The sequence below is a fragment of the Lutjanus erythropterus genome, chromosome 15, assembly GCF_056507025.1.
Source record: "Lutjanus erythropterus isolate fLutEry1 chromosome 15, fLutEry1.hap2, whole genome shotgun sequence".
In the NCBI taxonomy this organism is placed as follows: Eukaryota; Metazoa; Chordata; class Actinopteri; order Lutjaniformes; family Lutjanidae; genus Lutjanus; species Lutjanus erythropterus.
This window is the reverse complement of record NC_139331.1, coordinates 14,528,011-14,549,298: the sequence shown is the minus strand read 5'-3', so window position 1 is coordinate 14,549,298 and position 21,288 is coordinate 14,528,011. Positions and strand designations below refer to the sequence as shown.

The 21,288-nt window shown below is 38.1% G+C and overlaps 2 protein-coding genes across 5 annotated transcripts; both read left to right on the top strand.

The window, feature by feature from the left end:
- Positions 1-495: 495 nt before the first annotated feature.
- LOC146314166 (vascular endothelial growth factor A-like) lies at positions 496-14,415 on the top strand. Its single transcript, XM_084738087.1, has 7 exons — positions 496-873; positions 4,726-4,759; positions 5,912-6,108; positions 6,235-6,308; positions 7,722-7,751; positions 7,827-7,895; positions 13,815-14,415. The coding sequence occupies exons 1-7, from the start codon at positions 808-810 to the stop codon at positions 13,849-13,851; spliced, it is 507 nt and encodes a 168-aa protein (XP_084594213.1). The 5' UTR covers positions 496-807; the 3' UTR covers positions 13,852-14,415.
- A 767-nt stretch (positions 14,416-15,182) lies between these two features.
- Positions 15,183-21,085, top strand: cipcb (CLOCK-interacting pacemaker b). Of its 4 annotated transcripts, none has more exons than XM_084738028.1 (5): positions 15,183-15,545; positions 16,204-16,247; positions 16,508-16,689; positions 16,779-16,963; positions 19,780-21,085. In XM_084738028.1, exons 2-5 carry the CDS (start codon positions 16,234-16,236, stop codon positions 20,701-20,703), a joined length of 1,305 nt encoding a protein of 434 aa, XP_084594154.1. In that variant the 5' UTR covers positions 15,183-15,545; positions 16,204-16,233; the 3' UTR covers positions 20,704-21,085. The 4 variants fall into 4 exon arrangements, with proteins under 4 accessions (XP_084594154.1, XP_084594157.1, XP_084594158.1 ...); XM_084738031.1 differs by having other exon boundaries at positions 16,380-16,689; XM_084738032.1 differs by lacking the exon at positions 16,204-16,247 and having other exon boundaries at positions 16,528-16,689.
- Positions 21,086-21,288: the final 203 nt, after the last annotated feature.

Genomic DNA, 21,288 nt, shown 5'->3' with positions numbered 1-21,288 from the left:
ATTGTGTTTTCCAGCTAGTATGTCTCAGTTATGGTTCATCTGCACCTGTTTGCAAAAAATGCACTTATTATTTTGTTATTTTTATTCTTTAAAAGTCACCAGACTGCAGGAAACCAAGTCTACAAAACTCAAAAAAGTTGTGTGGAGTGTGAATCATGATAACAATTTGTCATTTATTTATGTATAAAACTGTGTAATGTCATGTGAGGACTGTGGATTGATGGAAGTGAGATGGGATGAAACATTCTTCTGGGATTGAGATGGATTTTTTTTTTCTCTGTCATGAAACTGGGATAAGACAGGAGTGAAAATCCACTCCTGTGTCACACTCTTAAGTTTATGAACTCCCTAACTCCCACTTTGGTTTTGCAATCCTCCCTATTTTTGCGGATTTTATTTATTTTAAGATTAGCAAGTATGACTCCATCCCATACAGCTGGAGCTCTTTTTATCCCCATCCCATCCCCCCGCCCCTGTCCCTCAGAGTCCACCGCTGACTGTGAAGACATCAGTTTGCTTTCATGACTGCGTCATGATTCCTGTGTGTTTGTCAGAGAGAAACAGAGACAGAGGCTGTGATTACTTTTCCCCCCTCCTTTCTCCTCCTGTTAACTTGGAATAATTTCTTATTGATCATCAGCTGGTGGTTATAAATTCAAGTCTTTGACGTGCGCTCTTCAGCTCCCAGCTCGCGCACAGCGGGACCAATCAGAAGCCTGTCCGCCTCACGGGCTGCCGCTGTTCAGACTTTATCAGTTGTTCCTGACGGACAGAGACGAGGGGAGGTCACTGCTCGTGTTTGGCATCATGCAAAGTTTCATCGGACTCTCGCATCTCTTATTGTCTGTTCTGCTGCAGCTCGTACCTGCGCACGTAAGTCATCATCTTTCAAAACACGACTTTTTGGAGCGTCATCACTGCAGGCCACGTTTTGTTTCTTGTTTAAATGGGAAATTCGCAATTTGCTTTGGAAATGTGTGGGCCATTAATTAGCGAGATTATTATTTGCTTATGTGGAAATTCAGTTTAGCCTGTATTATTTTGAATACTAAGTGTTGCTTCTCTTCACTTGAAACAGTGCTGACGGGAGTAACATTTGAATTAGAGCTGCAACGATTATATTCATTATCATTTAAAGCAACTACAAGGGTTTTGAACTGGTTATGAAACGGTCTCAATGCATTCTTATTTTATTCTGAATTCTTATTGACGCCTCTATATGGTCTACATTAGGAAATGAAACAATGGAAGATATATATTTATCCCTAATGTCTCCGGGTCGGAGTTTCCTTGAAATTAGATTAAACAAGCCTGTGTTTACATTTTCTCAGGTGAAGTTACAGTGAGCAGTGTGTTAGCCATTGAAAAAGAAGCAGGAATAGATTTTTATTTAGATAGTTTTATTTTTTGTGGTCATTATGGTGAAAATAGGCTAAATCAACACAACAAAGCTTCAAACTGTCGATACTGTCTCGATTAACAGATTGGTTGTTTGGTCTATAAAAGGTTGGAAAATTATTTTTTTTTAAATGTCAATCGCTGTTTACCAAAGCCCAAGGTGAAGTCCTCAAATGTCTTGTTTTATCCACAACCCAAAAATGTTCAATTACTGTCGCAGATACACTGGAAAAGAGAGTTTGAGAAAACCCAGAATCCTAAAGCAACTTTTTTCACTTTGAGGTTTGAAATTAACTATAAAAAAGTTTCTGCAGTGAAGATAATTATTTTCTTTTCTTCTATAGATAAACTTGAATCTATGAGTTTTAGAAGTGTGGACCTATTTTTTCATGATTTGGCAGCTTGAAAATTAAATTGTTGCAATTGAAACAATTTTTTAAATATATATATATATATACATATATATTTGGGTGTTTCTAAAACTCAAAGATTCAAGTTTATCTAAGAGTAAACTGTCTTAACAAAATATTACTAGAAAAAAAATTAAAAGTTTGAGGTTTGCTCAAAACTCCAAATTCTATTGAAATAAGTTGTGTTGAAATTTTTTCAATAATTTACATTTTAGAGGAGGAAAGAAACCAGAAATTATTCACATTTGAGAAGTTAGAATTTGACATTTTCCCCCTAAAAATGACTCAAAACGATTAAATCGATTAGCAAAATAGTTGTCAATTAGATTAATAGTCAATTAAGAAACAATTATCATTGCAGCATCATCATTGTATCTCCGATCTGAATGAGACTTTTTCCACTGGGAGAGGACAGATCTGCTCCACACTCCAGGCTTTTTACAATACAGACAGCAGTGGTGGTTTGAAGACTGTGCAGCTCCCGTGGTTGTGACGAGTCCAGAATCCTTCGCATCTTTGTGTGTCTCCCTCTTGGTGTTACAACATCTGAGCCCAAGCTAGAGAGAAACACTGAGAGCAACCCAGCAGGAAGCTGACTGCCCAGTGAACAGGCACTATAGTTTATGAGGAGGCGATGAGACTGTGATTCAGTGAAAGCTAAAATCTATAAAGGCGTCTCTCATATAGACTGTGGAATCATTTTTATAATATGTGGTAATGCAGTCCACAAAGCTTACAGGTGTACTGATGTGAGATGAGTTTGAATTAACGTTTAAATTTACCTCAAATTATTGTAGAACTGCAAGGATTAATCAATAAATGGATTATTAAGTTAATCAGCAACTATTCTGACTAACTGATGAATTGGTTTGAGTCATTTTTTAAGGAAAAAATGTTAAGATTTTCTGATTTCAGCTCCTTAAATGTGAATATTTTATGGTTTCTTCACTCCTCCATGACAGTAAACTGAATATCTTCAGGTTGTGGACAAAACATGATATTTGAGGATGTCATCTTGAGCTTGAGGTTTGGGAAACACTGATCTGCAGATTTTGATATTTACTAAACAACTAATTGATTAGTAGAGAAAATGACTGGTGGATTAAGAAATAATGAAAATAACTGTTACAGGAAAGACTTGAAAAGTAGGTCCAAACATGTGGAGCACAATGATGTACTGTACATCTGTGTTGTATTTGATGGACTTTGGCAACGTCATACAACTTGCATTGTTCTATACATTAAGACATATTAGAGCAACACAATTAATTAAAATTTTATCAAAATTACAATATGGCCAAGTGCAATATTGTAGCAGCTGTTTTTTGACAAAGTAAAAATGTCAGACAAAGCAGCATCACAATGAAGTACTGTAGTGCTGCAGAGATGTCCTGGCCTGTACAAATCTCATAAGAAAATATGTTTGGTTAGTACAGACCCAACAAATGTCATAACATCATGATGTATATAGTTAGTTTTTACTGAGAATGAAAATTATGATGCAAAACTGATAATTCCCACTAACCATTAAGAGCAATATGATGATTTTTTTTTTTAGCACTAACTAATCAAAATTTTAGGTTGCCATTTCTAAAATACAAATTGACCATCACATTAATAACTGCAAAACTCCATTGCTAATCGGTTGTCCCAGTTTATAAAATGTGTAGAAAATGCAGGTTTGAGGAGAACATCAGATCTAGACCCCAACAAATACCATGATTCATTACTAAACTCTTGTCAGCACAGATGAGACTTCAGTGGGTTTAATGCAGTAAAACAGCAAACCAGCTACTTTGTTTGTCAAGCACAGAAGCAGAACATACATGTGATATTTAAAAATCGTATAAAGAGAAATAGAAGAACATGTGGGGGGAAAAAATGGCACGTGAAATCAATTTTTGTTCAGAATGATAATGACCACTGCAATTGCTTGGAAGCTTTGTTCAAGTTACAAAATTAGAGTCAAAAAGAAACATGAGAGAGGAACAAGTTTCCATATCTTTCCTAAAAAGGAAAAATATGGAGAATTTTTGTTCATGCATGTCTGCATGTTTTATGCTAATTACAGCTATTGTAATACATCTGGTTCTATTGTTGGAAGACTCCGTGGAGACTCTGAGTTTGCGTTGTAACTGGGACAAATACAAACTCACTCACAAGCAAATGTATAAATCCCACAATAAAGCCCACTGTGATGATAGTTTTCCCATCAGTGTTCATGGAGTGAGAGAAGAGCAGCAGAGAGGTGAGGAGACACAAAGACGTTGTTGATATTTAAAAGAAGAGAGCCAAGATCAACCTTACACTTGTGTTTCTGTTCAGTTTGGCGTTCAGAAATTGGGAACGTTGCCACAGTGAGTTTGAAGGCTGGGTTGTGAGAACTTAGGAAAATTCACGCTGTGTCATGGTACTTGTCAGTACTGCCTTTGTTTTAACTGTGTTGATTGTGTGTAAAGCTCCCCTGCGTGAAGGCAGCAGCTATTCTTTGCTGTTATTCTTTGCATTCTTGGAAGGTTTTTGCTTCTTGTAAAAATAAACCTTCTATTGTTGCGACAAACTGAGAAATCAAGTGTGTTTTTGTCGTTGGCTGGCTCATTTTACTGCTTTTTTTTGATGGTTTGGAAACAGCGGCACAGTGGTACACTGAAGAAACCATGCTGTATCATTGTTTGTACTGGATCATTGTGTGTGCACTACTATCTGTCTGCCACAAGAGGGCGCTCTGCAGCTGCTCAATGAAGCTACCACTACTGTAACCTACTTACAAACTCATATCATGCCCATATCTCACCTCTGTCAGCTCCTGATTGTCTGCAGGTTCTGTATCATTCAACCATGTATGTGACTGATGTTAATACTTATGACAAATTCAACTGAAAGATTAATCTCTATAGGCTTTTTATGTATTTTGCAGATTCCTCACCCTCCAGAAGAACGTCACTCAAGAGGTAAACATGCACTGTAAAAAAGAAACACACAGGAATTAAGTGGAATTAACTAATCTTTTCTCATTAACTTAATATAAATACAAGTTTTATTTATTCAAGTTAAGTATACTTAAAATTTCTAGTATTTACCTCCAGAACTTACACTGTAAAAACAAAAAAGTTGAGAAAACTCACCTTACTACAATAGACTTTAGAGTTTTGTCACCAACTCAAGCTCTTGCATTTCAAAAAAAAGTTTTACCAACTAATATTGTTTTGTTGAGATATTTAAACCTCGTTGAGTAAATCATTGCACAGTGACAGATGCAGTAAGTTAATGATGGTTAACAATTTAATATTTTCAGCTGCAACCATTTAATTTACAAGCACCAAATAACAACAAATCAGGTTCACAGCTCACTGTGATCAATTTTTGAAGTAAGTTTTTAGAAAGTAAATGTTTTTTTGTTTGTTTTGTTTTTTCTTTTTGGTTTCTAAAACTCAAAGACTCAAGTTTATTTAAAGAGGAAACGTAAATTATCTCAAGAAACGATCATAGGTCAGCAAGCTTTGTTTGTTTTATTTCAAAACTTAAGACTGAGTTTGATTCAAAACTCAAAAAATTTGTGAAGGTAGCTACCTTGAAATTTGTGCGTTTTCTCATTTTTTTTTTACAGTGTGTAAACAAGTTCTTCTAACTTTAAGTCTTCTGATTTGAAATGATGAATTGAAAGATTGTATTGAGCAGAGTTCAATCAACTTATTAAATTAATTTTCAAAAAATACATGATCAGCATAGCAGACTTCCCAGCATGCATTGTTTAGTAGTTTAAACTACCCCGAGATCCTTCTTTTTCACATTTTATGTGAAACATTAATGCTGTGTGTCTCTGATACATTTTAAGAAAAGTCATGGTTGTTTGTTTTCATCATAATGAAAAAAAAAAATCAAATTCATACGACTAGAAAAGTTTATTTGTTTTTAATGGTTACATATTTACCTCAACTTGTCTTTGCAAATCCAGTCAACTTAAATATTTAAGGCAGCCCAGTCACCAACTTTTTATATTAAAACAAGCTTTTTATTTTTACAGTATTGATCACATCCCATTGAACAGACATTATTGACTCATGCGAATGATTTAAAGGCTTAAGATTCAACTTGTGTTGCAGTGATGGCCTTCACTGAGGTGTGGGCAAAGAGCCTGTGTGGACCGATGGAGCAGTTGGTGGATGTGGAGCAGGAGTACCCTGGAGAAGTGGAGTACATCTACGTGCCTGCTTGTGTCCCACTTTGGCGATGCTCTGGTTGCTGTGGCGATGACAACCTGGAGTGCCAGCCCACCCTTGAACGTAACATCACTCTGGAGGTGGAGCAAGATTTCTAATCAGAAATGATTCACCAGAAATACCTAAAGGGAGGCGTCAGAATGCACTTCCTGTGAAATGTGTGGCTCTGTATTGAGTGTTAGTTTGCCCTTTGCTTTGTCTCTCAGGTGATGAGGATTAATCCCATGTTTTCTCAACTGACCCACCTCGCATTTGTGGAGCATCAGCAGTGTGAATGCAGGTAAATTATGGGGTCGTTCTTTATTTTACAGTACACTAATAAGGCGTAACAAGCCACACTTTGTATCAAATTGGATAAAAAAAAAATATTAACAATATGTTCTTTATTAGACGGTATTAAACCCTTTATTTGACCCTTATTAGATTTTCTTCGAGGGTAATTATGGACAAATTACAACAGAACTGCACTGTTAAGTACAGTTTCCCACTGTTAGACCCTTATTAGACTTTACCTTCTCTTCTTTGGCTGGTCCAGTACAGCTGATAGCTGAGATGATGCCCACTTCTTTAATCAAATCACATCATCTGTCTATAGAATTAAAATTTGTCTGTGCAGCCACCCATAGACAAAATATTACTCTAACTCCGGTTCATATGAGGAAGTACCAGATATGTGATTTCACTCTACTTTAGTTTACAGTACAGTTATAATACTGTATAATAAACAACATATTTCTAGTTTTTCTTATTTATATTTTGATATAAACTGTATGGCTTGTCATGTCTTATTAATATACTGTAAAATAAAGTGATACAAGTTACAGATTCTGTCTAATAAATGCTACATGCCAATTAATGCTATATGTAGCATTTCAGCATTAAAATTCCTAAAAACGATAATGATATATTTTGTTGAGTTGTGTATTTACCTTATCCCAAATGTTTCCAACAAGGGTCAAACCCAGAGAAATACATAATTTACTCAAGGTAACAGTACATTTCCTTGCTGGCAGCTAGTTGCCATAAGTTCGAAAGCATGTGATACGTCAGAGAATTAGGAAACAAGTTGGTACACGTGACTAAACATAGCTTAAACAAAGCTTAATACATTACTTCTTCATTCGTCATACCTCATCAACATTTTCATCTGTTAACCTATCCTTTTACTTTTTCTATTATTATGAACTTATTTAGTTACCTTCTATTTTCTGGACTGTTTTTCTTTTAATGTCCTCTATTTTAGTGTTTTATATTTTATACTTTGCTCTTAGAAGCATCATATGAAACATTTTCAAAAACAAAAAAACAAGCATAACATAATCTTCTAATCCCTTTCAATCATCACTTATGAACCACTAGAAGTAGTGGTGGTGTTATTTGCAAAGACCCTCTGTCTGTATTTTACTATTTTCTCATTATTTTGCTGTGCTTGATCCAAAATGTCAGTATTTGACTTGTTGTGAATGAAACTCAGCAATCAACAATGTTTGTGGTACGTTCCCGAACAGCTCGGACAAATCCTGCTGATTCTACTTTTAACCTTTTATTCACTTTTTATCTGCTGTATGAAGTATTATTTATTGATTTATTGATTGATTTTAATTTATCTATTTTATTTTTCTATGTTTTATTGTGTGAAGCTCTTTGTGTTACCTTCTAACTGCCTGTTGTTTGTGGTTTTCCCTTCTTTCAGACTCCGTCAAAAGCTGCTAAATAATAGAAGGTCAGTAGATGAGCATTTTATCAGTCAGACATGAGCACATCAATATCTTCATTGCACTTTGGTCTTCCTCCACAGCAGCAGTGAGTCTATCAAGAGCAGAGCTAGGAGGAAGAAACACAAGAAGACAGCCAGCGGCTGTGGCAAGTAAGAGATGGATTGCCCCCCTGTGGTACACACACACACACACACACACACACACACACACACACACACACACACACACACACACACACACTCGCTGTTTCATAATATTTGGACATTCACTGCTACATTTATCACTGTTTCCTTCACACTGTCAGACTACCAAAGACAGATGAGGTTAAACCATATCACAGTATACTGTCTGATGTGTTGCTCTTGTCTTTGGCAGGCCTGTAGCCACCGAACATTTGTAGCATCATAATCTGGACAAGGCTGTTGATAGTTTCAACTAATGCCTGCCAGTGTCAAAGTTCAGTCTGAAAATAACCAGGGGCCATATTACAGAAATGCTCCATCTGGAAGTGTGTGGCAGTGTCTGTACCTGCAGAGACCCTGCCCGTGTTTACTCTTTTTTTTTTCATTATATTGCTCAGCTCGCTCGCTACCTAGCTAGCTAACTAGATAGATAGATTTCGCCCCATTGTTCCCACCCACGAGTTCCCACTCAGCCCACAGACTTTACATTGTGATAACAGATTTTTAAATGGCTTTTTTCAGCTCGAGACAGAGGTTTTGACAAATATAAAAACTCCATGGATCAAAAATTCATAACAAAAAGAATTAAAACTGACCTTGTTTGCAGTTTGAGGTGTCCTGTCAACAGTTTCACAGACATTTCTTTTATAATGGGGACTTATGGGGGAAAATGCAATACCACAAGTGGCCACTGGGAAAAACTGGCAGCAAAGCTGAGTGGCAATGGCCTGTCAGGTTCTATTTAAAGTCTATGGGAATGCTTCACCAACCCAAAATATGGGTATTTGATTATCCTTCTGGTACATTTATGAATAGCTTGGACAAATCCTACTGATTCTACCATTAGGTTTTGATAGGAAGAGTGATAGGAATTTCTGAATTTGGTATTACAGAAGTAAATCCTAACTAAATTCCTAACTAACTTTTGTCTCTTATCTAGCAACCAATACTACTTTTCTCATCTCGCTGAGGTAAACTAGGAACTGTTGGTTTTTTTTTTTCTCACTGAAACCTACTGAAACATACTGTAGCCTACATTTAAACATACAAAAAGGTAAACTTCTGTTAGTTACTGTTAAGTAAAATTACAATTAGCTGTTGGCGAAAACTACTGTTAGCTCATTAGCAAGTTAGCTACAGGTGAAAAAGGTGAAAATTAATTCAGCTTAACGTTATCCCAAAATTTGGAGAGTTTATTTAAGATATTGGGAAGTTAAGATGTTTGTGTGATACACAGTTCCTATTTTAAATTAGGATAAGAACAATGACTTAGGAACTGTTCATTTTTATGCTTTTTATCAGTTCCTAATTACCACAGTTACACAACTGTTAAGATCTGCAAGTTAAGAGGTTTCTGTAATATTGTCCCAGATTCACATATCAAAAGAAGAAAAGAAAAGAAAAGAAAAGAAAAGAAAAGAAAATATAAAATGTTGTTACATAAAATGTTATCCACAATAAAGATAGTCAATATGCATCTGACTCAATCCGAGTGCACTACACTGGAGATAAAGGTGCAACTGAAACATGAGTTCAAAAACAGCACAGCTCAACTCTGACCTTAAAACTCAGTCTGACCAGGAGATAAACCCAAACAGCAGCCAAATCTACCTTCTGCACAAGTTGAATCCAGTGAACTTTTAAGCCTGAGCAATTCAGTCACAGAACAATAGAATTTTACAGTCCACTCCAGGAGTTTTTATGTGCAGTGAGTTTGGTATTTTGTTTGTCTGTGGGCTTCATTCTTTCACCTAAAAGTCAAAAAAGCAGCGTGCATCGCTAATCTCTCTGTGCTTCTCTCCTCTTTCTCTTTTGTTTGACGTTGGGAATTGTTGCGTAACCAATTTTGAATTAGTGTACCATAAAGAATGAGATGTCCAGAATAAATAATGTGTACTGCATTATGATGTTTAAAAGTTTAAAGCTGTAACTGGGTTTATAGAGTGTTATGAAGTGGTTATGTTAAAAGGGTCACTCCACGTATTTTACATATGAAGATCAGATTACTCATCTGTGTTGAGTACTACTCAGCCTGTTAAAACAGCTGTATAATGTCTTCTGTCTGTGGCTTTAGAGGGAACTTTCTAAAGTCTGGAAATAAACCGGGTGATGTCATTTATCTCTGTTCGGGGTTGGACACTGCAACAGAAAGCCTGTTTAAGGACTGGAGTGGCAGGCCGGGGGACACTATCCAGCTCAAACAGGAACTGCAGGATCCAGGACTCACTGACTTTTTTTCAAATCTACCTAAAACAACACATTTAAACATTTGAAGCACTTGTGTTATCATTGCCCCTGTCCACAGTGGCCCTGGACGGATCCTTTCTCAAAGAGAAGAGCACCAGGCTTTGAAACCGATTTGACATAGTGGCCAAACTGTGTAATGATGTCTAATGAAGTCTTTTTCCTCATCAATGTTCGTTGTGAAGAATCTGTAAAATGGTAGATACATTTTTTTTGAGCATCAAGTCTCTGCAAAATGACTAATTTCACTATCAGAATTCAATTCATCTAGTCCAATAACAGCATGATTAAATCATCTTATCCAGTTCAAGTTAGTGGAGGCTAAACTGGAAGTTTCATGCTGAAAAACCATAGGTGTTTGCAGTCTGCAAACTCACTGCTAGATGCACTAAATCAATCACTGGTCCTTTAAAGATACTGTGTTCTGAGCTTGTCACACCACAGAAACATGTGTTATTAACCACCCAGCCAAATTTGAATCATTAAAATCACTAAGTATATTAAATCAGGTCATAAAATCAGGAAAGGATTAGCATTTTTCTCTGCTCTGAAACACTGAGGGCGTCTCTGCTCCACTGTTTCAGTGTCAAACACCATTTTGACCCGAAACATGGACGCTCTGCCTAGCAGCTTTATTGGACATGTTCAGACATGTTTGAGCCTCCAGAGCCAGAGGAAAGTGACGGGATGACCGTTACGAAGGTAGAGGCTGTGTTATTTGTGTGTTGGATCATGGGGCTTTCATAGTGTTGGGGGACCGTGGCTCCAGCATGTCACCACAGCAGTCTGCCAGTCTAACTCCAGAATTCAGAGCGACATAGTCCTCAGTCTTCTCACATGTTCTGGGCATCTTGAGTTTTAGTCTTTTCAGTAATAAGAGGAAAGTCTGTGTCATTATCCCTGCACCTCAGTTCAGTGAGGACTGAATAATGAAAAGACTGTAAGACATCCTAAACTGCTGAAGTCTTCTGTTCGTCTCAGCTGAACTTGAGAAGCCATTTTTATACAGAATGAGAACAAACTGTGGATTTTGTTACTCATTACTTCAACTGTAATCACATATGGAGGGATCTCCTCAGTAACAACTGCAGTAACAATCTAATCTTTCAGCATACATATTAACATGTGAGTTTTGTTTTAAGTGAACTGAACCTTTAAGCATTAAATAGTTAATTAGTTCCTTATTTTTAGTATTGGACCAATACTGGATCAGTCATCGAAGCACATCAAGTTTTTGCTTTTGTGAAACAAGGAACGATGGGTGATTTGAAGTAGTTTGGATCTGTTTAAGGTCAGTGGTTTGAAGCAGTGACTACAGGCTTTCACCATCTTCTCTGATGAGAGGGAGAGTGAAGGGACGTCTTATCCTGCAGCCTTAAAAGAAATCCATCCTCTGAATCAGCCTCGCTAAAAGCCAGACATTGGACTTGAAGTCATTGTGGGGTAAGACTGTGTTTGGTGGTGGTCTGTAGGTTTCCGTACAAGTATTTTATCTACTGTTTAAAAACCTGTGTGGCCATGTTGTTGTGGCTGTTGACTGATCAAGCATAACTAGTTTATATTCCTTTGTAAACTCAAGGCCCTCCACCCCCATCTTTAGTGGTCAAGGGACCACACAGCTGCAGAGTTTTTAATTTCTAACAGTATATTCAGGGGCCCCAAATTGTATGATGGGTTGACAACCACAAAGTGAATGTTTAGGATTTTACTTTAAGTTGTTTTGAAGGACGTTTTCCCCTTTCACTCTGCAATGAGAATGTCACCTCTCACAGAGGTTCAGTCTTAAGGGACCTATGACCCCACATGTCTGTGCTCAGTAGGCCTATTTTGTAATCCATCCATGTGAGTGTCAAAATTCTCATTAGGGGGCTGAGATTGCATTTCGGCACATTAGTGGGTCCACTTGCAAATTGGAAATAGCTGAGAGCTTATAAATTTCGGAAGCATATCTGTTAATGAAAAGAGTGATCTAACTCACTCACAGTGTAGATAATATTCACTCCAGAATCATCTACAGAGATAGAAAATGAGGTTGAAGTCAAAGACTTTTAAAATGGTGTCTCAAAAGCAACGCTTAAAGACAGATTCAAGTACATATCTCTGCTTCAAAACAGGAGCACTATGGAAACCAAGATTCTGAAATCTCTTTTTTGTTTGTGGTTTCAGCTCAGAGATGTTATGTAAAACATGAAACAGATATTTGATAGGCATTTGGAGTACTGAGAGCAAATAAGTAAGGTATAATGTAATACATACCCCTGTCAGGGTCTATTTTACCATAAGGACCCACTCACTGTATACTGCCCCACTTGTTACCAGTCTACTTAATAATAAAATCAGTAATTTGACATAAAATATAAAACATTATTTTATTGATTTAAAAATTATTTTATTGCTCCGCCAGAGTCTACAATCACAACTGTGTCCATAGCAACAGACATTTCATACATCACAGCTGCTAAACTGTAACTATTTGTTTTAACTTTAAATCTTTAATGTTTAGGCTGCCTCAAAACTTTATGTTTAAAAGACAACTTGAGTTAATTTTGCACTGATAATAAAAAAAACAACTTTTCTAATCAAACAGAGTTAATATTGATTCACTTGTACTTGAGAAAGCTTGTTCAGTAAGGTTGAGATATTGAGACCAACAAATTTGATGTTTTCATAATATATGTTTTCGTTAAAATATTAAAAAAGAAGGATCTCAGGAGAATTTTAACTCTCAAACAATGCATGTTGTGATGTGCAGACAATGTTTCTTTAGAAACTTTCTTTAATAACTTTACTGAACTCTGTACAGCACATTCATTCAACTCATCATTTCAAGTCAAAATGCTCCAAGTTAGAAGAACTCATGTTTAGAAGTTCTAAAGCAGGGGTTCTCAACCTTTTGTAACTGTAAGCCTGCTGCTGACAGTTAAAACTTTTCCAGTGACCACATTCTCAAAGTAATGAGAAAAAACATAATGACCAATTTCTTTCTCCAAGCATACGTTAGCAAGCTAATAGTGAGAGCTAGCTACATGATGATGTGTCAGGATTGGGATGATGTTATTTAGGTATATTTGATATGAAGTACTTAAGTTACGCATTTTATTTTGACATTTCTTATTGCCTCTGAGGCCCACCAGTAGGCTGTTCCAAAGTATTCCAAATATAAATACTAAAATTTTTAAGTTTGATTAACTTGAATAAATAAAATTTGCATATTTACATTAAGATAATGATGAGAGATTAGTTGATTCCACTAAATTCCTGTAAGATTTTTTACAGTGTATTTAGAAATAACAGACCAATGTAACTGACCAATCAGAATCGAGTATCTAACAAAGCCCTCTAATAATCATATTCAATAACCAATTCTTCCTTCAATTTGGTGTCTAAATTAGGTTTGTGTGCTCTTGCCTGTGGTTGATTAGCCACAATTGAATTAATGAAGGGACAAATCCAGCAATAAGACCAGCAAAGTGGACCAGTAGCTCATGATTAATGCATAATCAATATGTAATTATTAACACCAAATGCTCTGCTGCCTCAGAGCTGGGTTGGAAGATTTGAAATTCAAAAGACATTTGGTGAAGTCAGACAACATTTCTTTATTATTAAAAATTCTTTAATAATTTGTTTTTGTCTTTTCAGGTGCCAGTTCCCTCAAAACAAGATCAATCTTCACTGATTCAAGTCTGTCCAAAATGTAATTTGACACTGGAGTGGCAAACAACATTCACATCTGTGAACTGATCATCTAACTTTTCATCTTCTGTCCATATATCTTTCCTCATCCAATCCATTCATCAAACAACAGATTTTCAACCCTGTCTGCGACATTGTTTTCTTTTTTGACTCAGTATCAAGCAAATAATCACATCAACAAACTCTTTTGGCTGTAACTTTTCTGTTTTCAATGGACCAAAATCAATGTCAGTTTTGATTGAAAAATAGAGTTGAGAAGCTAAAAATCAAGGTGTCATCTTCATTGTGAATCTTGTTATAACTGTGATGATACCAATTTCTTGCTGGTGCACATATGTAACTTTGAGTAAAGTGTTATTACTCTGTGTTGGGACATGATAACTTCATGAAATAAAATTCACTCCAAACACAAGGAACCTCTGTGTTGTCTACATTTGCATTGGGAGGCCATTAGGACGGGTGACCTGTGGGGACACTGTGACCTCTTTATCTCGCAAGGCTGTGTAGTAAGGGCATTGTTAACAAAGCACAAGGAGATACTGTTATCCATTGATTTAAACTGCATTCATGGCCTTTCAGTAACATGTGAGACGATAGAGGTGTGGTTACATTCAACAGCCAAGACTGTAGTATATCTCTCAATAGGATGATTAAGCTCACCAGGCATGCATTAAATGGTATGTCTAACCACATGACTGTAGCTGTACTACTGTGAAAGTTTGTTTTGCAGCATGTGAAATGCCTATTATGCTGCTCATATTGTGTCATTAACCAGTGGAAGGATAAACCAAGTATAAAAGTTGGGATTTAGTGTTATAAACAGTATTTTGTGGTTGTCTTCTCTCCCTATGCGTGATTGCACACTTGCAAACCTTTTTTTCTTTTTGCACGTATGGAAACGAGCTGCAACAATAAACGTGTTTTAAAGAGCAGCATGCCTAAACGTGAGGACGTTTTGTTCTAAGTGGCAGTGCTGTGTTTACTTCCTCAAACATGCTGCAGAGTTAGGTTAGCTGTAGGCCAACCAGTCTATTATGTAATACACGGGAACATTACGCTTGAAACATCACGTCACAGGGTTCCCCGACAGTACATTTCAGTACTGTACACCTCCCGTCTAAACACCAGTGAACACAATGTCCTTAACTTGCCACACATTTAGCGGCGGTCACGTTTTTCAGCTGCTGGTTCTGCTGGCCAATCAGAAGCCAGAACATCTATCAAGTGGGCGGGCGTAGCAGCCTACAGAATGTGACGTGTCGGCGCTCCAGACATGGCTACGCCCTAAACTACCAAATATGGCAGAGTGTCTGAAACGAATATCCTGTCCTTTGCATTTTTCCAAACAATTGTTGGTAGATGAGTGAAAGCCGACGGGCCGTCAATATCTTGTTTTCCGTTTTGACGCTCAGAGAGGACAATTAAACTGCAACGGTAAACGGCTGCTGCCACCGTGCTCTGCATGTGACCGAGCGGACAGGGGAGGGGCGCTCTGTCTCGTGTGTTGTACCGTGGAACACCGAGTTCCAGGCAGCCTAGCTCGGCTGTCGCAGCAGTAACGGCCACACCAAGAGAAAGAAGTCTCCGAGACAACAGTAGACACCTGGACCCGGCTGCTGTGGGCTGCTATCCCCTCGGCTTTAAAGACAGCGTCGTTGGAGCAGCACCAAGAACAACGTACGCATATATTTTCTTTTCCCCAAACGTTTGTAGTGTTTCTGTATCTAATGTTTCTGCGCACTTATTGTTAGTTAATGCTCTCACGTTAGCTAGCTTTGCGTTTAACCGTTGTTAAGGTAACGTTAGCTCGTTGCTAACCAGAGAGCTAACTAACTTTGATTGAATTCCTCAAGTGCCCATTTACTTATAGCTAGGCTGTCATATATCAAATGTTACAACCATAGATACACCATTTAACTGGCTGATGCAAAATTATTAACATTATCTTTGTTTTTTTCTAGGCTCCATAGCGTACTTTAATATCGTCACTTAATATTTTGTATGGCAGCTGTGAGTTTTTGTCTTGAAATTTTACTACAGTAATTGTAAAAAAAAACAAACAAACAAAAAACTAGGTTAGTATATGGAGTCATAGGAGTGCCAATAAAAAATAAATTTGTAAAAGAATAGAAAAAAAAGATGTGTTGAATTTTAAAGACAAATTACAAATATGAAAGAATAATAATAAGCATTTTCATTGCTTTTCACAATTGTTTATTTCTGTTTAAAATTTAGATTTTTTTCTGTATTTCTGTTTTTATTTAATATTTTATTCAGTGTCATTTACGTATTTTTTCCTCTATATTTTTCCATTTTGGGGGATTCATATGTGCAGGAATTGACTACTCAACCTGGGCAGGAAGGGATGCCCAAAGTCAGGTGATAGCTTGGCCCTTCAAGGGGTAGCAAAAGCATTAGAGAAAAGCAAGAACATTTTTTTATTGACTTATTATTATTTGTTTTATTTATTCCTCTTTATATTTAGACATTTATTTTCTTGTTCTTTTACAGATTTATTCTTTTTTATGCCTCCTATAAGTCCATACTTGGGGAGGATGATGGGTATTCTGTGAGATCACAGCTCCATATTCTGTCATTGACATGAAAATATGATCTACTGAGTGTTGTTTGATTCCCAGCCCTTGGTTTGCTGATGTAGTTGCTGTGAGAGCTTGTCAAGTCAAGGACATTGTCAGTACAGCAGGAAAGGACATGAGCACCAAGAGGAAGGCAGAGAGTCACTCAAGGGCAGCAAACAGACCACGCATCATGAAGGCTGGAGACTCCCGGACCGATTCAGAGAGAGACTCTGGATTCTCAGGTTTAACCTTTTACTTAACACAATTTTATGTGCTTAGATTATAAGGTGTCACTTTATTGAACCTCATTTACTTTTCTCCTGGTCTATAGATGCAAGCTCTGAGCACATGAGCACCATGGACACCACAGACTCTGAGGATTCACCCCGCCCTGTGGTGCAGCAGGGACCACACTCTGCTGGCTCGGGGCCCCAGCCCTCTCAGCTGGCTGTTGTAGGAGGCTCCTACTCCAACCTCTCTCCCATGATCATTATGAACAATGTCCTCCTCAAGCAGGTACGCTGCTGCTACACACTGCAAAACTTTACCTCTGTAACATAAACCTTGGCAAATAACATGACCTGTGTGGTTGAACTTGTTCTCTGCTTTCACTCGGATTCCGGTATCCACCTTTCAGCTTCAGTCAGTGATATAACAGGTCAGGACAGGAAAGTTGTGGTCTAGTTTTATTGAACCTGTGTTTAACTTGACTGTAGCTTCACAGTCCAGTCACAGCTACTTGGAATGTGTCACCCAAAAAGCACTGACCATTCACATGGGCTCGTGACTCTTTGCTGACGAACAGAAGAGATGTAAAAATAAGAAATAGATGTACCTCAAAATTAAATGAAAATTTAAGAAAAGATTTCATCAATGAAAATAGGAAAAAGATTAGACAGTGAAAACCAAGAATTCAGTTTACTTGATTCATGGTTCTGTAGTGGGTTATTTAAGTTACTATGACAAAGATTTTTACCTTGTTTTTTGGGCAGACCAGTGTTGTTGACCTTGTTAATCAGTTAAACTCAATGGTGTCGGTCTAGTCTGTGTCAAACCTTTTTGTTTTGATTGATTAAATGGAATGATTAATTTCCATCACAGTATGTCAATACAAAAGGGTTGTGTGACATGTTTAAATTTTCCTACTGGCCACTGTCAGCCCATCAACGATGACTGCAGATATGAATTTATTAGGGACGTTCCTGGTGACTAATTTCCCTGTTGATTAAATGCAAAATTTAATTTAGACTGGTCAACTAGTCTAACACTAAGAAAATACTCAGAAAGCAGTTAAATTTGAGCAGAATTAATTTAATTCAATTATTAATTATATTTAATTTATGATGTTAAACAGTGACCAAAAAATACTGTGTGTATTAAGAGTCATTTGAAGCTGTTGATCATAGTCAGCAATTGCCAAATCATACTTGAAATGCCACTGAAATGCGCGCTAGTTTGCACTGTGCAACAGAAACCTTACACATTAATGTACAAAACATGTCAACTCACTAAATGCTTCAACTTTTCAGACTGAAGCAGATGACAGTGTCTGAACTGCCAGCCTGGCTAACATTAGCAGTGCTAACAGCAGCAGCTGCTGCTCCGCTTGCAGGTTTATGTCCATATTTGTGCTTAATGTGGGCACGTTTCTCCAGTTGAGTGATTTTATATCAGCATATTCTGTCACAGTCTACATAAAACATTATTTCAGTTTTCTGGATTAAAATGCTGCCAAACCGTGCTGGTTTTATGAGCTGTCATCTGTCCGACTTTGCTGATATAATCATCCGGGGTTGCCTATGCAATCAGGGCATATGCGCTGGGCAAGAGGGGCTGTTGTCTGACAGTGCCACAGCCCCGATTAGGGGTAGGCAGCTGCATAAAATCTTAGAGGCAACAGCAACTGGCATTGTGCATGAATGAAATATTGATAAATAGTTTCAATGACTAGTATTTCTGGTGCTGACTAGCAAGCAGAGGTTCTTGGTGGCAGACCATTAAATTCGCAAAATAGAACATCAGTTACAGAACTCTACAATACAGTGTCTCTTACAGTGCTCTTCCTGTTAAATTGTAATTGTAACTTGTAGGCTTCTGTTTAAAGTGAGTTGTTGGTGGCATAGTTTGTGTGTTCTTTATTTTGCATTTTACATGGGTACTAGTTAAACCCCATTCTGACAGACATGGGTTGTATTACGTGTGTGCAGTTTATCTGAATGAATGGACTGCATGTTAGTGCACGTCAACCGACCCTCCTCCAGATGGGCTGAATGCGGGTGGCCAGGCATCTCAATGAAGGATGGAAATAATAATTTAGTGATTTGTGTACAACAGTCATTTCAGTGCCACCAAAGACGAAGAGAGAGGTTGCATGTGTGGGCATGTGAGCAACAGGGAGTGAGAAGAAGGGAAGTTAAAACAAAACAATTTGGTGATTATGTATCGTAATTCTGTGGTTCAACAATTAAGTGTATAGACTGCAAACTACAGTTCCTGCTAACGGTGACAACAAGAGACTGACCTGTGACAGCTATCTTATGAATAGACCCAATAGGGTTGAGCCACATGTTAAAATTTTACAACAGACAAAAATACACCATCTGAATTCAGGTTTCTCACTTTAACTGAACTAAGACAAGGTTTAACGGCCTTGTTAATTCAACGTAAAACAGACTTCATTCAAACTCAGCAGACAGAAACAAAGTTTAACACTGTTATAACAATCACCAACTTTGGTGTGGTCAAAATAAATCCAAAATAAGTCCAAAAAGAGTTATATGTGAAAATATTTAGCCTCTACAGACTATTTTTCTTCCCCTTGTTCTTGATCATATTGGGTGTGTATTATGCTACTGAACTACAGTGTGTTGCTGAACAGCAGGTCTCACTCATTCAGACCATTAAATTACCTAAATAAAATGACAAAAATTGACCCCAAAACAACTGGCAATGAACCAATTGCTGATTGCTGATATATTAATTGAATCACCCGTACATAGGATCTAAGGCAGTTTGAATATGTGGACCTTGAATAAGTAGACCTGCATTGTATGCCATTTCCAGAAAAAGGAATTAGTTATGTTGCTATGTAGCCTGAAACTATTACTGACTGTCACTATTACTGTTAGTCATCAGAAAATACTTCTAACTATTTCTCATTTTAGTCATTTGGGACAGTGTTCATGTTTTTGTTAATTTTTTTTGTCAGGAGTGTTGCAGTTCCACAATTTAATTCTTTTTCATTGTGTCTCAGGAAAAACAAGTATTTAATATTGAAGTGCTTTTGAGGGTCCTGCCTTTTTGAAGCTCTCAATTTTGACTTTCTTTTGCAGCCTGGAGATAACCCTCCTGCTCTGAAGCCCTGGGGTTTTAGTCCCACAGTAGAGGTGGTTCAGCCTGTGGTCCAACAGCCTCAGGTGGTCTTTCTCCAGCCTGTGGTCTCTCATCAAGCTTCCCCTGCATCCAAAGAGGCCTCCTCTAGACACAGACGCCCTAAGAAGTATCTTCCAATCCTGAAATCCTACCCTAAGATTGCTCCACATCCAGGAGACAGCTCCAGTTCCTCAGGGAGAGGAACTGCTTCCTCATCTTCCTCCTCCTCCACATCATCAGGGTCAGAGAGAGGCAGCAGTCTGACTTCCAACCACCGGGAGCACTGTCAGAAAGAGAAGCAGCAGCAGAGAAGTCTGTGTGTTGGTGCCAGTAACTCTGGCTCAGCTACTCCCAGTCTTCCTGCTACCCCAACCACCACCATGTCTCCTCTGCTCCAGAGTCGACTTTCTCTGCACACAACAGAGGCCAGCACCAGCAACAGTCCTGCAAGGATGATGCCTTCATCAGTAGTCAGCCAGTCAGAGTTTACCACCTCCTTGTCTTTCACCGACTCCGCAGGCTCCAAAAATCAGACACAGCCTGTTCCCCAGGCAGCCACCCAAGAGAGCAGCTCATCAGGAGAACATAACTGCACTGACACCGACACTGACGCTGATATAAAGAGGAAGCGCTTCTGCAACACATACAACATCCTAAGCAAATCTGGCCTGCTAGACATTGCGCTCCGCACCAAGGAGCTCCACCGGCAAAACCGACGGACCCAGAGTGACCTGGACCAGCTAAAAGAACACACAGACCTGTTCCTTCAGGCTGTGTGGAGCGGCGATACCAGCATTTGTGTCAAGCTGCAAACCAGACTTCAGGAGGAGGACAGAGAGAAAGAGAGGGAGAGAGCTGCTCAGACTAGCTTAAAGGCAGATTAGACCTAGCCTAGTGCTAGACGGTAATCCAGGAGACTGAGATGGACAGAGGAAGGCTGGAGTTGGGGGTTGGAACTCACAAAGACAGATGGACCGAAAGTAATGTGCTCCACAATACACATCCACCTCCAGTCTCTTTCACACAGCGTGCTGTGGCCTACATTTTGGCTGCCGGCTGCCTTAGGGCCCTGACACACCAACCTGACCTCAAAGATGTAGTGCAGACAAAGACTTTTTATTGCCTTGCATCTTCTGGAAAAAGTTGCACATGAACTTATTGTGTGACTATTGTTTGTGGCCAGTTGACTGCCATACACACACGTATGTTCTATACCTGTGTGAGAGGAAATATTTTAGTCAGTAGTCTGTAGTTATAATCTAGAAATCATCATGGAAAGAAAAGCAAAGCAAATTACTCTTCAGTTCTTGTGTCTTAGAATTCAAGAAAAAAGGTCTCATTCTGTGCTTAGATTATGAATTGAGAACACCTATATTAGGGATGGCTCGATACCACTTTTTCATGTCCAATACTGATCCAGAAACATTGGGTATCTGCAGATACCAATCCATTGCCATCTTTTTCCTTCT